The sequence below is a fragment of the Pogoniulus pusillus genome, chromosome 17 (assembly GCF_015220805.1).
Source record: "Pogoniulus pusillus isolate bPogPus1 chromosome 17, bPogPus1.pri, whole genome shotgun sequence".
NCBI lineage: Eukaryota > Metazoa > Chordata > Aves > Piciformes > Lybiidae > Pogoniulus > Pogoniulus pusillus.
Window position 1 is genome coordinate 1,725,001 of NC_087280.1, and position 14,480 is coordinate 1,739,480.

Below are 14,480 nucleotides of genomic sequence, written 5' to 3' on the forward strand. Positions count from 1 at the left end.
CTAGAGGCTGGGGCCAGAGTGGCTGAGAGCAGGCAGGCAGAGAGGGAGCTGGGGGTGCTGGCAGAGAGGAGCTGCAGAGGAGGCAGCAGTGCCCAGGTGGGCAGCAGAGCCAATGGCATCCTGGGCTGGCTGAGGAGCAGTGTGGGCAGCAGGACAAGGGAGGTTCTTGTGCCCCTGTGCTCAGCACTGCTCAGGCCACCCCTGCAGTGCTGTGTCCAGTTCTGGGCCCCTCAGTTCAAGAGAGATGCTGAGGTGCTGGAAGGTGTTTGGAGAAGGGCAGCAAGGCTGGGGAGGGGCCTGGAGCACAGCCCTGTGAGGAGAGGCTGAGGGAGCTGGGGGGGTGCAGCCTGCAGCAGAGGAGGCTCAGGGCAGAGCTCATTGCTGCCTGCAGCTGCCTGCAGGGAGGCTGTAGCCAGCTGGGGTTGGGCTCTGCTGCCAGGCAGCCAGCAGCAGAAGAAGGGGACCCAGGCTGAAGCTGTGGTAGGGCAGGTCTGGGCTGGCTGTGAGGAGGAAGTTGCTGGCAGAGAGAGTGATTGGCATTGGAATGGGCTGCCCAGGGAGGTGGTGGAGTGGCTGTGGCTGGAGGTGTTGCAGCCAAGCCTGGCTGGGGCACTTAGTGCCATGGTCTGGTTGGTTGGGCAGGGCTGGGTGCTAGGCTGGGCTGGGTGAGCTTGGAGCTCTCTTCCAACCTGTTTGATTCTATGAGATTCCTTTTAGGGAAGATTTTGTTTCTCTTGGCCAATGTAAACCTCCCTTGGTGCAACTTGAGGCCTCCTGTCCTGTCACCTGTTCCTTGAGAGAAGAGACCAAGCCTCACTTTGCTCCAGCCTCCTTTCAGGGAGCTGTAGAGAGCAACGAGGTCTCACCTCAGCCTCCGCTTCCCCAGGCTGAACCACCCCTGTTCCCTCAGCTGCTCCTCACAAGAGTTCTGCTTTGGTTGAAGCCAGCTGGTTTAAACCAGCTTTGCTCTTCTCCTTGCCCTGCTCCAGCCCCTCAATGTCCTTCTTGGAGTGAGGGGTCCAAAACTGCGCCCAACACGCAAGGTGTGGCCTGCCCAGTGCTGAGTGCAGGAGAACAATCCCTGCTCTGCTCCTGCTGGCCACACCGTTGCTGATGCAAGGCAGGATGCTGGTGTCCTTCTTGGCCACCTGGGCACAGCCTGGCTCATCTTCAGCTGCTGCCAGCCCACTCCCCCAGGGCCTTTTCCACCAGGCAGTGTCCATCCACTCTGCCTGGAGCGTTCCTTGGCTCGCTGTGGCCCGCAGCACTTGGCCTTGTTGAACCTCATCCCTTTGCCCTTGGCCCATCAATCCAGCCTGGCCAGGTCCCTCTGTAGATCCTTCCCACCTTTGGGTAGATCCACACTGCCACCCAGCTTGGTGTCACCTATTGTCTGGCTGAGGCTGCCTTGATCCCCTGGTCCAGATCACTGATAAAGATGTTGAAGAGGCTCCAGCTCCGAGCCCTGGTGAACACTGCCTGTGACCCACGAGGCCTTACCTGATGGATTTACTGCTGCTCTTTGCTGTCTTTTCAGATCTCCCCAGCAGCCACAGAGCCTCCAAAACCTCGTCCTAAAAAAGGTATGTTTGCAGAGATGATTTTATTTCAGGGGCAGGCTGGTTTCAAGGCTTGTTTCTGCTGTGTGCAGCTGTTTGGTAGGACACAAACACCCAGGGGCAAAGAGGAGAGCATCCAGGCTTGGAGCTGCTGGGCACAAGTCCTTGTTCCTTGGGTCTGTCTGATCACTGTGCTGTTGCTGGCTGACCTACAGCCTGCTTGGTGTTTGCTTATCATCCGACAGCCTCTTTGCTTTCTTGTGCACACACTCCTTGGGCTGCTGCTGCCTTTGCTACTCATTTATCTTCTTGAGTATTAAAAGGAGTTTGTTTGTTGGAAGCTCTTCAGAGCGATGTCTGGCTGTAGAAATGCTCCTGGGAAACAAACGTTGTGTCTCCTTGCTTGGCAGAGGGAAGAGCCCAAATATTTGTTTCCCAAGAGCATCCCCATTGCATTTGCTGAGGTTTGAAGTGAGAGGAGTGTGCAGGTGGGGTCAGACTGGTCAGCCTGCAGCTCCTTTGACTGTGAACCGTTTGGGTTTGCTTACTTTGTCTTCACACTGAAAGGGAGAGGTCATTGGCTCTGAGGTGTTCTGAAGTCTTGGCTGAACCTGCAGCAGGAACAGCTTCAGTTTACCACTTCTAAACACTTGACACAAATCTGCTGCTTTGTGAGAGATCCACTAAAGCCTGCAGCAGGATCTGTCCTGGCAGCCTCTCCTTTCCCCTTTTGCCCTGCTCTTGCAAATTGACTGTCCCAGCTCAGCTTCCTCACATGGCTCTGATTACTCTGAAGTCTTTTGTGCCTAATTACAGTGAGGTTTGGGGTTTTTTTTGGTGTGTGGATTTCCCCTTCTGAAGTGTTTTATGAAGTGCACTGAGAAGAAAGTGGCCAGCAGGTCAAGGCAGGATCTGCTGCCCCTTCACTCTGCCCCAGTGAAGAAGGCAGGACACACACAGTGTGGCTGCCTTGGTGAGCAGGTGTAAAGATGTGGCCAGCAGGTCAAGGGACTTTCTCCTCCCACTCTACTCTGCCCTAGGGAGGCCACATCTGTAGTACTGTGCTCAGTTCTGGGCTCCCCCATTCAAGAGAGACAGGGAAAGTGTGGAGAGAGTCCAGGAGAGGCAGCAAAGCTGCTAAGGGGCCTGGAACATCTGCAGAGGGACCTGGCCAGGCTGCATGGGTGGGCAGAGGCCAAGGGGATGAGACTGAACAAGGCCAAGGGCAGGGTTCTACACTCTGGCCACAACAACCCCAAGCAGCACTAGAGGCTGGGGCCAGAGTGGCTGAGAGCAGGCAGGCAGAGAGGGAGCTGGGGGTGGTGGCAGAGAGGAGCTGCAGAGGAGGCAGCAGTGCCCAGGTGGGCAGCAGAGCCAATGGCATCCTGGGCTGGCTCAGGAGCAGTGTGGGCAGCAGGACAAGGGAGGTTCTTGTGCCCCTGTGCTCAGCACTGCTCAGGCCACCCCTGCAGTGCTGTGTCCAGCTCTGGGCTCCTGCATTGCAGAGAGCTGCTGAGGTGCTGGAAGGTGTTTGGAGAAGGGCAGCAAGGCTGGGGAGGGGCCTGGAGCACAGCCCTGTGAGGAGAGGCTGAGGGAGCTGGGGGGGTGCAGCCTGCAGCAGAGGAGGCTCAGGGCAGAGCTCATTGCTGCCTGCAGCTGCCTGCAGGGAGGCTGTAGCCAGCTGGGGTTGGGCTCTGCTGCCAGGCAGCCAGCAGCAGAAGAAGGGGACCCAGGCTGAAGCTGTGGCAGGGCAGGTTCAGGCTGGCTGTGAGGAGGAAGTTCCTGGCAGAGAGAGTGATTGGCATTGGAATGGGCTGCCCAGGGAGGTGGTGGAGTGGCTGTGGCTGGAGGTGTTGCAGCCAAGCCTGGCTGGGGCACTTAGTGCCATGGTCTGGTTGGTTGGGCAGGGCTGGGTGCTAGGTTGGGCTGGCTGAGCTTGGAGCTCTCTTCCAACCTGCTGGATTCTGTGATTCTATGAAAGACTGAGAGCCCTGGGGCTGAGAATCTGCAGCAGAGCAACCCTAGAGGGGATCTGAGCAGTACTCAGCAAGAGCTAAAGGGTGGGGGACAAAAGGACTCTTAGTGGTGGACTGGATTTTGTCCAGCATGCAATCACTGAAGCACAGAATTGTCTTGGTTGGGAAAGACCTCCAAAATCAGCAAGTCCAAGCATCAGCCTGAGACCACCATGGCCAGTCAGTATGTAAATAAAGACCCCAAGGCTTCCAGGTGCACACACAGTGTTAACTGTGCTGTCCTGGAGCATGGTGCACCTGCTCTGCAGAATCCCCTCCTGGTGTGGATGAGAGGCACCTCTGGACATCATCCACTCCAGCCCCCGTGCTGAAGCAGGGGCATCTACAGCAGCTTGCCCAGGTTCACAACGTCCAGGTGGGGTTGGAATCTCTTCAGAGAAGGAGACTCCACAACTTCTCAGGGCAGCCTGCTCCAGGGCTCTGGCACCTCAGGGAAGTTTCTCTTCATGTTTAGGTGGAACCTGCTGTGTTGTATTTTGTGCTTGTTGCCTCTTGCCACCTTAGTGAGGTGGTTGCTCTCCACCCTTTTCTTTAAAGGTTATGATGCTGATCTCTCCTCATCCTCTGTACCCCCCAGCTTGTTCTGCCTCATTGTGCAGGTCCCACCTGCTGATGGTGTTTGCCAAGAGCAGCCTTCCAGTACCTGAAGGGGGCTGCAGGAGAGCTGGGGAGGGACTTTGGACAAGGGGTGGGAGTGCCAAGATGAGGGATAGTGGCTCTGAGCTGGGAGAGGGGAGAGTGAGAGTGGAGATGAGGGAGAAATTCTTTACAGTGAGGATGGGGAGACACTGGCACAGGTTGCTCAGGGAAGTTGTGGATTCCCCTGGCCTGAAGGTGCTGAAGACCAGGCTGGATGAGACCTTGAGCAACCTGGGCTGGTGGGAGATGTCCCTGCCCATGGCAGGGGATTGGAACTGGATGATGTTGAAGGTCTCTTCCAATCCAACCCATTCCATGAATCTGTGAATCATGCCTACTGCTTGAGAAATGATCCCTCTCTCCCTGCTCCCTCTCTCCCTGGCCCCCTCCTCATGGCCCTCTCTTCAAGGCTGTCTAGGAGGAGCTTCCTCTCCTGCTCAGCATTTTGCATGGAGAGCCCTGAAGCCAGCTGGGTGGGTGCTGCTTTAGAAGGTGCCACCAGCACTTCTTCAGGTTGTCATGTTGCAAGTCCCAGGCTGGCAAGGAGTGGCTTTGTCTCCATCTCCAGCCAATGTTTCTTCCAGCCCCTTCATTTGGCTTTGCTGTTCCTCCAGCTGCATGCCAAAGGGGAGAAAGCAGCCAGTGGAATGCAGTTCTTTGTGGCCCTGGATCTCTCTTTTCTTCCAACATAGCACTTAGCTCAGAATTAACTGTGGAGAAGGCAAAGAACTCTCTAGGCAGTGACTTCTGTAGTTGTGCTTTCTGCCTGTTGGGGGAAGCTGAGGCATCTTCAGTGCCTGGCACCCCTGGGGATGTTCTGAGACGCAGAAGCCTTTCTGCTCTTCCAGTTACTCTTTGGCTCTGCTGCCTTTCATGCAGTGGGCAAAAGCTGCTTTGAGCTGCCTGCTGGCTAATCTCTAGGAAATGAGGGCAGCAGGAAGCTTTGCAACAGGCAGTGAGGTAACAGTGTCCTTACTGCCTGGCTGTGATGCTGGGGGCACACAGGAGAGGAGAGCAGGAGACAAAGGTGGTGACTCCTCTGCTTTTGTGGAGCCTGGCAGGAGGGGACAGCAGCAACCTGCCATGGCAGCTGTGGGCTTTCATTCAGTTGGGTTTTTGCAGAGAGCCAATGAAGTGCCTCCTTGTGCAGAAAAGGGCCTGGGGGTGCTGGTTGGCAGCAGCTGAAGATGAGCCAACAGTGTGCCCAGGTGGCCAAGAAGGCCATCAGCATCCTGGCCTGGATCAGCAATGGTGCAGCCAGCAGGAGCAGGGAAGTGATTGCCCCCACTGCACTGGGAGTGCTGGGCTCAGTTTTGTGCCCCTCTCTACAAGAACAGGAGGAGCTGGAGCAGGTCCAGAGAAGGGCAACAAAGCTGGGGAAGGGTCTGGAGAGCAAGGCTGGGGAGCTGGGATTGGAGGCTGAGGGAGACCTCATTACTCTTTACAACTCCCTGAAAGGAGGTTGCAGTGAGGTGGGGTTGGGCTCTTCTGCCTAGTCTCAGGTGGAGCTGGCCTGAAACTGTGCCAGGGGAGGGTTAGGTTGGAGATGAGCAAGAATTTCTTTGGTGCAGGAGCATTTAGGGGTTGGCAGAGGCTGCCCAGGGAGGTGGTGGAGTCCCCATGCCTGGAGGTGTTCCAGAAGCTTGTGGCACCTGGGGCCACGGTTTGGTGGCCACGGTGGGGTTGGGTTGTTGGTTGGACTGCATGGTCTTGGCTGAGAACTGCAATGAGCTTTGAGGGACAGACCTAGCTGCTGTCAGGGCTGTGTGGCTTTTAGGTCATGTAAGCTGAAAGGTTGGGATTTGGAAGAGGCTGTCCTGCTGCCAGGCCAGCCCAAAGTAGAGGATGAGCCTTCAAGAAGCTCGGAGAGGGTCTGGAGGAGGTTGTGGGGAAGAGCCCTGCAGAGCACAGTCAGGTTGGAAATCTCCACCTCTAGCAGGCTGAATTAAAGGAACCAGCAGAAGGCAACCCCCTGGGAGCCTCCTGTAGCAGCATTTGGTCACGACCATCATTCAGCAGCTGACACTTTCTCAGCTCAAACCATTCATTATTTTGTCCTTTAACCCTTCCTCCTCCCCACAGCCCATGGGGATTGCTGCTCTGAAAACCAGCTCCCTTTATTGATGCTGTGCCCATCTTGATGCTTTGTCCCCAAGCAACTGATGGTAGAAGGAAGGGAGCTCTGCTCCTTGGAGCAGTGTAGAGTTAAAGTCAAGCTGCACAGCTGGGCTCTGAATCCGCCTGATGCATTGGAAGTCATCAGATGCTCTCCTAAATGCCTTCCTGGTTTGGGATGGAGATAGGCTGCCTCCCAGCTCCCCACTCCCCTTGGCCACACAGAGCAGAGTGTCTGATGCTGCTGTGCTGAAGTGCTTTTACCAGCTTCTGTTGCTGGGCTTTATGGAGCAGGAATTTATTTCCCTTTATCAAGGGTAAAAAAGCCCCAAAGTGTTTAGAGGTGAAGTTCTGAGCTCAGGTGAGTCTAACAACAGTTCTGAGCTTAATGCAGCCATTTGGAACCCATTTGGCTTTGCACACAAATATCAGACCTGAGATGTGCTGAGGCAGAGTGATGGCTTATTAGAACCATAGACTCAGAATCAGGCAGGTTGGAAGAGGCTCATCCAGCCCAACCTAGCACCCAGCCCTGCCCAACCAACCAGAACATGGCACTAAGTGCCCCAGCCAGGCTTGGCTGCAACACCTCCAGCCACAGCCACTCCACCACCTCCCTGGGCAGCCCATTCCAGTGCCAATCACTCTCTCTGCCAGGAACTTCCTCCTCACAGCCAGCCCAGACCTGCCCTGCCACAGCTTCAGCCTGGGTCCCCTTCTTCTGCTGCTGGCTGCCTGGCAGCAGAGCCCAACCCCAGCTGGCTACAGCCTCCCTGCAGGCAGCTGCAGGCAGCAATGAGCTCTGCCCTGAGCCTCCTCTGCTGCAGGCTGCACCCCCCCCAGCTCCCTCAGCCTCTCCTCACAGGGCTGTGCTCCAGGCCCCTCCCCAGCCTTGCTGCCCTTCTCCAAACACCTTCCAGCACCTCAACAGCTCTCTGCAATGGAGGAGCCCAGAGCTGGACACAGCACTGCAGGGGTGGCCTGAGCAGTGCTGAGCACAGGGCCAGAATAACCTCCCTTGTCCTGCTGCCCACATTGCTCCTGAGCCAGCCCAGGATGCTCTTGGCCCTGTTCAGTCTGGAGAGAAGGCTCTGAGGAGACCTTATTGTGGCCTTCCAGTATCTGAAGTGGGCTACAAGAAAGCTGGGGAGGGACTTTTTAGGCTGTCAGGCAGGGATAGGACTGGGGGGAATGGAGCAAAACTGGAAGTGGGGAGATTCAGATTGGATGTTAGGAGGAATTTCTTCAGCCTGAGGGTAGTGAGAGCCTGGCACAGGTTGCCCAGGGAGGTGGTGGAAGCCTCATCCCTGGAGGTGTTTAAGGCCAGGCTGGATGTGGCTCTGAGCAGCCTGCTCTAGTATGAGGTGTCCCTGCCCATGGCAGGGGGGTTGGAGCTGGCTGCTCCTTGTGGTCCCTCCCAGCCCTGACCATTCTGTGAGGCTGTGGTGGGTACCACACAGGTGGGCAAGACCAAACTGTCTGTCCAGAGAAAGGCAATGAAGCTGGATTGGGAAGGCTCTGGAGAACAGGGCTGGTGAGGATTACTGGGGGTGTTGCAGCCAAGCCTGGCTGGGGCACTCAGTGCCATGGTCTGGTTGGTTGGCCAGGGCTCGGTGCTAGGTTGGGCTGGATGAGCTTGGAGCTCTCTTCCAACCTGCTTGATTCTATGATTGGCCAGGGCTGGGTGCTAGGTTGGGCTGGGTGAGCTTGGAGCTCTCTTCCAACCTGCTTAATTCTCTGTTTCTGTGACTGAGGCTTCTGGAGCTGCTTAGTCTGGAGAAGAGGAGGCTAAGGGGAGACTTCTGCCTCTGCACAACTCCCTGAAAGGAGGTTGGAAACAGGTGAGATTGGTCTCTTCTCTCAAGGAACAAGCGATAGGACAAGAGGAAATGGCCTCAAGTTGTACCAGGAGAGGTTTAGGTTGGACATTGGAAGAAACTTCCACACTGAAAGGGTTTTCAAGGACTGGCTCAGGCTGCCCAGGGAGATGCTTGAATGCCCACCCCTGGAGGTGTTTCACAGGTGTGTAGATGAGGTGCTGAGTGCCAAGGGTTAGCAGTGGACTTGGCGGAGTTAGAGAAGGTTTGGACTGGACTATGTCAAAGAGTGGTTCTGTGATTCTGGCTCCTCGGTGCCCTGAGGAGGTGATTTGGGGCACTTGCAGAGCTGATCATTTCTCAGCTCCTGATACAGTTCCTGAAGTCAATATAAATCCCTGCTTTGAGCTGCCTGCAAAGCTGCCTTTGAGCTGGGAAGAGAGGAGCTGCCTGAGCAACCCTGATAAAACCCAACCCCCTCCTTGAGTTAAAGACATTCATGTTTTTAAGTGTGCCAGAGAGGAGATGCCTTAGGGGGAATGTTGTGGCTGGGGGAGACCATAGACAACCATGAAATGGGTTAGGTTGGAAGGGACCTCAAGGATCAGCCAGTTCCAACCCCCCTGTGCCATAGGCAGGGACAGCTCCCACTAGAGCAGGTTGCTCAAGGTTTCATCCAGCCTGGTCCTGGACACCTCCAGGGAGGTCGTGGAGCACAGAAGCACCCAATGTGATCAAAGATCACATTGGGTGCTTCTGTGCTCCACGACCTCCCTGGGCAACCTGTGCCAGTGTCTCAGCACTCTCAACCTGTGCCAGTGTCTCACCATCCTCAACCTCTGCCAGTGTCCAACCACCTTCACCAGCAAGAATTTCTTCCTCATCTTCAGTCTCAATCTCCCCTCTCCCAGCTCAAAGCCATTATTCCTTGTCCTGGCACTTCCAGCCCTTGTCCACAGTCCTTCCCCAGCTCTTCTGGAGCCCCTTTGTCTGGCAGGCTGCTCTGAGGTCTCCATGCAGCCTTCTCCAGCCTGAACAGCCCCAACCTTCCCAACCTGTCCCAATGAGGGAGACTCTTCAGCCCTCTGATCGTCTTTGTGGCCTCCTCTGGACCCTCTCCAGCTGTTCTATGTCCCTTTTATGCTGGGGAGAGCAGAGCTGGATGCAGTGCTGCAGGTGTGGTCTCAGCAGAGCATCTCATCTTGTCCTCTGGATAGCAGCCCAGTGGTGCTGGCACAGCTCTGCCCTCCTCTGTGGGTCACTGAGCTGTGGGACTGCAGGAGCAGGGAGTCCTGTGTGGAGAGGAAAGTCTGTGCCTGGGCTTCAGCCTCCTCCTGATGTCATAAGTGCCACGAAAGTGCCACCTCTTGTAGAGAGCCACTGCAGTTGGGTGTCAGGAGCAAATATGAGGCTGGATTAGGATCAGGGGAAGGGTGAAGCGTAGCAGCTCAGCTCTAGAGGCTGTCCAGCTGCCACCTCCTGCCACATTTCCCCTGGTACCTTTATGTTTGGCAGTTCCTTTGCCAGTCCTGGGTGGTAGGCAGGGCTCTCCTGTGGTTTGCAGCACTCAGCCTCGGGTTTGCTGGCTGGCTGCTCCCAGGGGAACTGGCAGCTCCTGTGCTGAGTGGCAGACTCGTGCTGTGGGAGCTGTCAGGGGCACGCTCAGGCGTGCTGGAGTGCATCTGTCTGAGCTGAGGCATCCCTGACGCAGAAGCAGTCTCAGCTGATCCGTGTCCAGTGCTGGTGCCCCCAGCACAAGAGGGGGAGGTTCTCCAGCCCTCCTCTGGGCCCTTTCCAGCAGCTCCCTGTCCTTCTTCAGCCGGAGGCAGTGCTGCAGGTGGGGGTCTCAGCAGGGCAGAGCAGGGTGGAGCAAAGAGGCGCAAGGGGATGCTTGCTGAAGTGGTGATGAGTCCAACGGCCTCTGTTCGTGTCTCTAGCTCCCTCCCCTCTCCTCCACTGCAGCCAGGATTGCAGAGTGCTGTCTCACCTGCCTCAGAGATTTCCCTGCTGGCTGCTGCTGGCAGCCTCTCTGCCAAGTTTAAGGAGGTGCCAAGCGTGTGTTTGTTTACAGATTTCCCCACTTTGCCTTAGGGTTAAGCTCCAGCAGCACACACTAGAAGACCTCACCCTGAATGCTGTGTCCACTTCTGGGGTCTCCAGCTGGAGTGAGTCCGGAGGAGGGCCACAAGGATGGGCAGAAGAGCACCTTCCCTGTGGGGATAGGCTGAGGCAGCTGGAGGTGTTCAGCCTGGAGAGGAGAAGACTCAGAGCTCCCTTCCAGTATCTGAAGGGATCCTGCAGGAAGGCTGCAGAGAGACTTTTTCTAAGGGTGTCTGGACACAGGCCAAGGGGGAATGGTTTGAAGCTGAGGCAGAGCAGGGTTAGACTGGAGCTGAGGAAGCAGTTCTGCAGCGTGAGGGTGGTGAGACTCTGGAATGGGTTGCCCAAGGGAGGCTGTGGCTGCCTCCTGCCTGCAGGTGTTCAAGTTTAGGTTGGATGAGGCCTTGGGCAGCCTGGGTAGGTTGAGAGGTGGCTCTGCCGATGGCAGGGAGCTTGGAGTAGATGATCTCTGAGGTGCCCTTCAACCTGAGCCATGCTGTGAGTCTGTGACTCTGTGGATAATCAGTTCAGGTGTTTGTCTTGTAGACAAAAGCACTTTCACGTGGGCAGACTCAGAGCTGGAGTGTCTGAAGTCAGGGCCAAGCAGTGAGGTGTGAGCTGGTGGCTCTAGGGCTGAGCAGTGAGATGTGAGCTAGCAGCTCTAGGGCCGAGCAGTGAGGTGTGAGCTGTGCCTCTAGGGCCGAGCAGTGAGGTGTGAGCTGGCGGCTCTAGGGCCGAGCAGTGAGGACTGAGCTGGCGGCTCTAGGGCCGAGCAGTGAGGACTGAGCTGGTGGCTCTAGGGCTGAGCAGTGAGGTGTGAGCTGGCGGCTCTAGGGCTGAGCAGTGAGATGTGAGCTGGCGGCTCTAGGGCCGAGCAGTGAGGTGTGAGCTGGCGGCTCTAGGGCCGAGCAGTGAGGTGTGAGCTGTGCCTCTAGGGCCGAGCAGTGAGGTGTGAGCTGGCGGCTGTAGGGCCAAGCAGTGAGGACTGAGCTGGCGGCTCTAGGGCCGAGCAGTGAGGACTGAGCTGGTGGCTCTAGGGCCAAGCAGTGAGGTGTCAGCTGTGCCTCTAGGGCCGAGCAGTGAGGTGTGAGCTGGCGGCTCTAGGGCCCAGCAGTGAGGTGTGAGCTGGCGGCTCTAGGGCTGAGCAGTGAGGTGTGAGCTGGTGGCTCTAGGGCTGAGCAGTGAGGTGTGAGCTGGTGGCTCTAGGGCCGAGCAGTGAGGTGTGAGCTGGTGGCTCTAGGGCCGAGCAGTGAGGTGTGAGCTGGTGGCTCTAGGGCTGAGCAGTGAGGTGTGAGCTGGCGGCTCTAGGGCTGAGCAGTGAGGTGTGAGCTGGTGGCTCTAGGGCTGAGCAGTGAGGTGTCAGCTGGTGGCTCTAGGGCCGAGCAGTGAGGTGTGAGCTGGCGGCTCTAGGGCCGAGCAGTGAGGTGTGAGCTGGTGGCTCTAGGGCCGAGCAGTGAGGTGTCAGCTGTGCCTCTAGGGCCGAGCAGTGAGGTGTGAGCTGGCAGCTGTAGGGCCAAGCAGTGAGGTGTGAGCTGGCGGCTCTAGGGCCAAGCAGTGAGGTGTGAGCTGGTGGCTCTAGGGCTGAGCACTGAGGACTGAGCTGGTGGCTCTAGGGCCAAGCAGTGAGGTGTGAGCTGGCGGCTCTAGGGCCAAGCAGTGAGGTGTGAGCTGGCAGCTCTAGGGCTGAGCAGTGAGGTGTGAGCTGGTGGCTCTAGGGCTGAGCAGTGAGGTGTGAGCTGGTGGCTCTAGGGCTGAGCAGTGAGGTGTGAGCTGGCAGCTCTAGGGCTGAGCAGTGAGGTGTCAGCTGGCGGCTGTAGGGCCGAGCAGTGAGGTGTGAGCTGGTGGCTCTAGGGCTGAGCAGTGAGGTGTGAGCTGGCAGCTCTAGGGCTGAGCAGTGAGGTGTGAGCTGGTGGCTCTAGGGCTGAGCAGTGAGGACTGAGCTGGCGGCTCTAGGGCTGAGCAGTGAGGTGTCAGCTGGCGGCTGTCGGGCTGAGCAGTGAGGTGTGAGCTGGTGGCTCTAGGGCTGAGTGGTTAGGTCTGAGCTGGCGGCTCTAGGGCCAAGCAGTGAGGTGTGAGCTGGTGGCTCTAGGGCTGAGCAGTGAGGACTGAGCTGGTGGCTCTAGGGCCGAGCAATGAGGTGTGAGCTGGCAGCTCTAGGGCCCATCAGTGAGGACTGAGCTGGCGGCTCTAGGGCTGAGCAGTGAGGTGTCAGCTGGCGGCTGTCAGGCTGAGCAGTGAGGTGTGAGCTGGTGGCTCTAGGGCTGAGCAGTGAGGTGTGAGCTGGCGGCTCTAGGGCTGAGCAGTGAGGTGTGAGCTGGTGGCTCTAGGGCTGAGCAGTGAGGTGTGAGCTGGCGGCTCTAGGGCTGAGCAGTGAGGTGTGAGCTGGCGGCTCTAGGGCTGAGCAGTGAGGTGTGAGCTGGCGGCTCTAGGGCTGAGCAGTGAGGTGTGAGCTGGTGGCTCTAGGGCTGAGCAGTGAGGTGTGAGCTGGTGGCTCTAGGGCTGAGCAGTGAGGACTGAGCTGGCGGCTCTAGGGCCGAGCAGTGAGGTGTGAGCTGGCGGCTCTAGGGCCGAGCAGTGAGGACCGAGCTGGCGGCTCTAGGGCTGAGCAGTGAGGTGTGAGCTGGTGGCTCTAGGGCTGAGCAGTGAGGTGTGAGCTGGTGGCTCTAGGGCTGAGCAGTGAGGTGTGAGCTGGCAGCTCTAGGGCTGAGCAGTGAGGTGTGAGCTGGTGGCTCTAGGGCCGAGCAGTGAGGTGTGAGCTGGTGGCTCTAGAGCTGAGCAGTGAGGTGTGAGCTGGCGGCTCTAGGGCTGAGCAGTGAGGTGTCAGCTGGCGGCTGTCGGGCTGAGCAGTGAGGTGTCAGCTGGTGGCTCTAGGGCTGAGCAGTGAGGTGTGAGCTGGTGGCTCTAGGGCTGAGCAGTGAGGTGTGAGCTGGTGGCTCTAGGGCTGAGCAGTGAGGTGTCAGCTGGTGGCTCTAGGGCCGAGCAGTGAGGTGTGAGCTGGCGGCTCTAGGGCCAAGCAGTGAGGTGTGAGCTGGTGGCTCTAGGGCTGAGCAGTGAGGTGTGAGGTGGTGGCTCTAGGGCTGAGCAGTGAGGTGTGAGCTGGCGGCTCTAGGGCCGAGCAGTGAGGTGTGAGCTGGCGGCTCTAGGGCCGAGCAGTGAGGTGTGAGGTGGCAGCTCTAGGGCCGAGCAGTGAGGTGTGAGCTGGCGGCTCTAGGGCCGAGCAGTGAGGACTGAGCTGGCAGCTCTAGGGCCGAGCAGTGAGGACTGAGCTGGTGGCTCTAGGGCCGAGCACTGAGTCAGCTGGCAGCAAGCGACCTTTTGTCTTCCTTCCCTCTCGTGTTTCAGGCAGCTTCTAGGCGCAGTTTTGAGCTCTTCCCTCCAGCTTTGGCCAATTTTCCTGCAGGGGGAGGTGCAGAGTCAGGAATGCTGCTTCGTGTCCCCGGCTCCGGTGGAAGCCTGCTGCTGTTTTCCAGCCTCCTTCCCCTTTCCCCGGCGCCTCCCGAAGCTCTTACTCCTCGGTAGTAAGATCAGAGCTCCGAATGATGCCTTTCTTGCCAGCACCGGCGTGGGCTGTGCTGAGTTTCGTTGACCTCAGCCAAGTGGAGATAAGGAGGGACCGTGTGGGTTTGTTGCTTGGTTGCGAGGGGTCCCAGCAGCGATGGGCAAAAGGGAGGCCGAGGGGGAAGGGGATGAAAGAGAGAGAAAGGCGACAGCAGAGAGCTCCTTTTCATCCCTCCGCTTTGCGTCAGCTTTGCAACAGGCTGCCTGGGGAGGAGGTTGAGTCATCATCCCTGGAGGGATTTCAAAGGCTTTGTGGACGTGGTGTAGTGGATTTGGCAGTGCTGGGTTAGTGGTTGGGCTTGAGCATAGAATCACAGAAAGGTGGGGGCTGAAAGGGGTCACTGAGTTCAACCTTACCCCCCCCCCCTCGCAGGATCACCCAGGGCAGGTCACACAGGAATGCATCCAGATGGAGCTTAGGAGACTCCACAACTCAAGGCCTCATCCAAGATGGGCTTGAACACCTCCAGGGAGGTTGTGGAGCATATTAGACTTCATGGATTCATGCAGTGGGTTAGAAGGAGCCTTCAAGATCATCCAGTTCCAACCCCCCTTGCCATGGGCAGGGTCACCTCTCACTAGAACAGGATGCTCAAGGCCTCATCCAGCCTGGTCCTGAACAGCTGCAGGGAGGTTGTGGAGCACAGAAGCACCCA

General features: G+C 57.7%; 1 protein-coding gene across 2 annotated transcripts in view; it reads left to right on the forward strand.

The window, feature by feature from the left end:
• The window catches only part of BBS4 (Bardet-Biedl syndrome 4), a 56,344-nt gene that overhangs the window by 4,398 nt on the left and 37,466 nt on the right, over nt 1–14,480 (forward strand). For both annotated transcript variants that reach the window (XM_064157220.1, XM_064157221.1), the window contains exon 2: nt 1,538–1,583. In XM_064157220.1, coding sequence (XP_064013290.1) covers nt 1,538–1,583 — 46 coding nt within the window. The remainder of the gene's footprint in view (nt 1–1,537; nt 1,584–14,480) is intronic.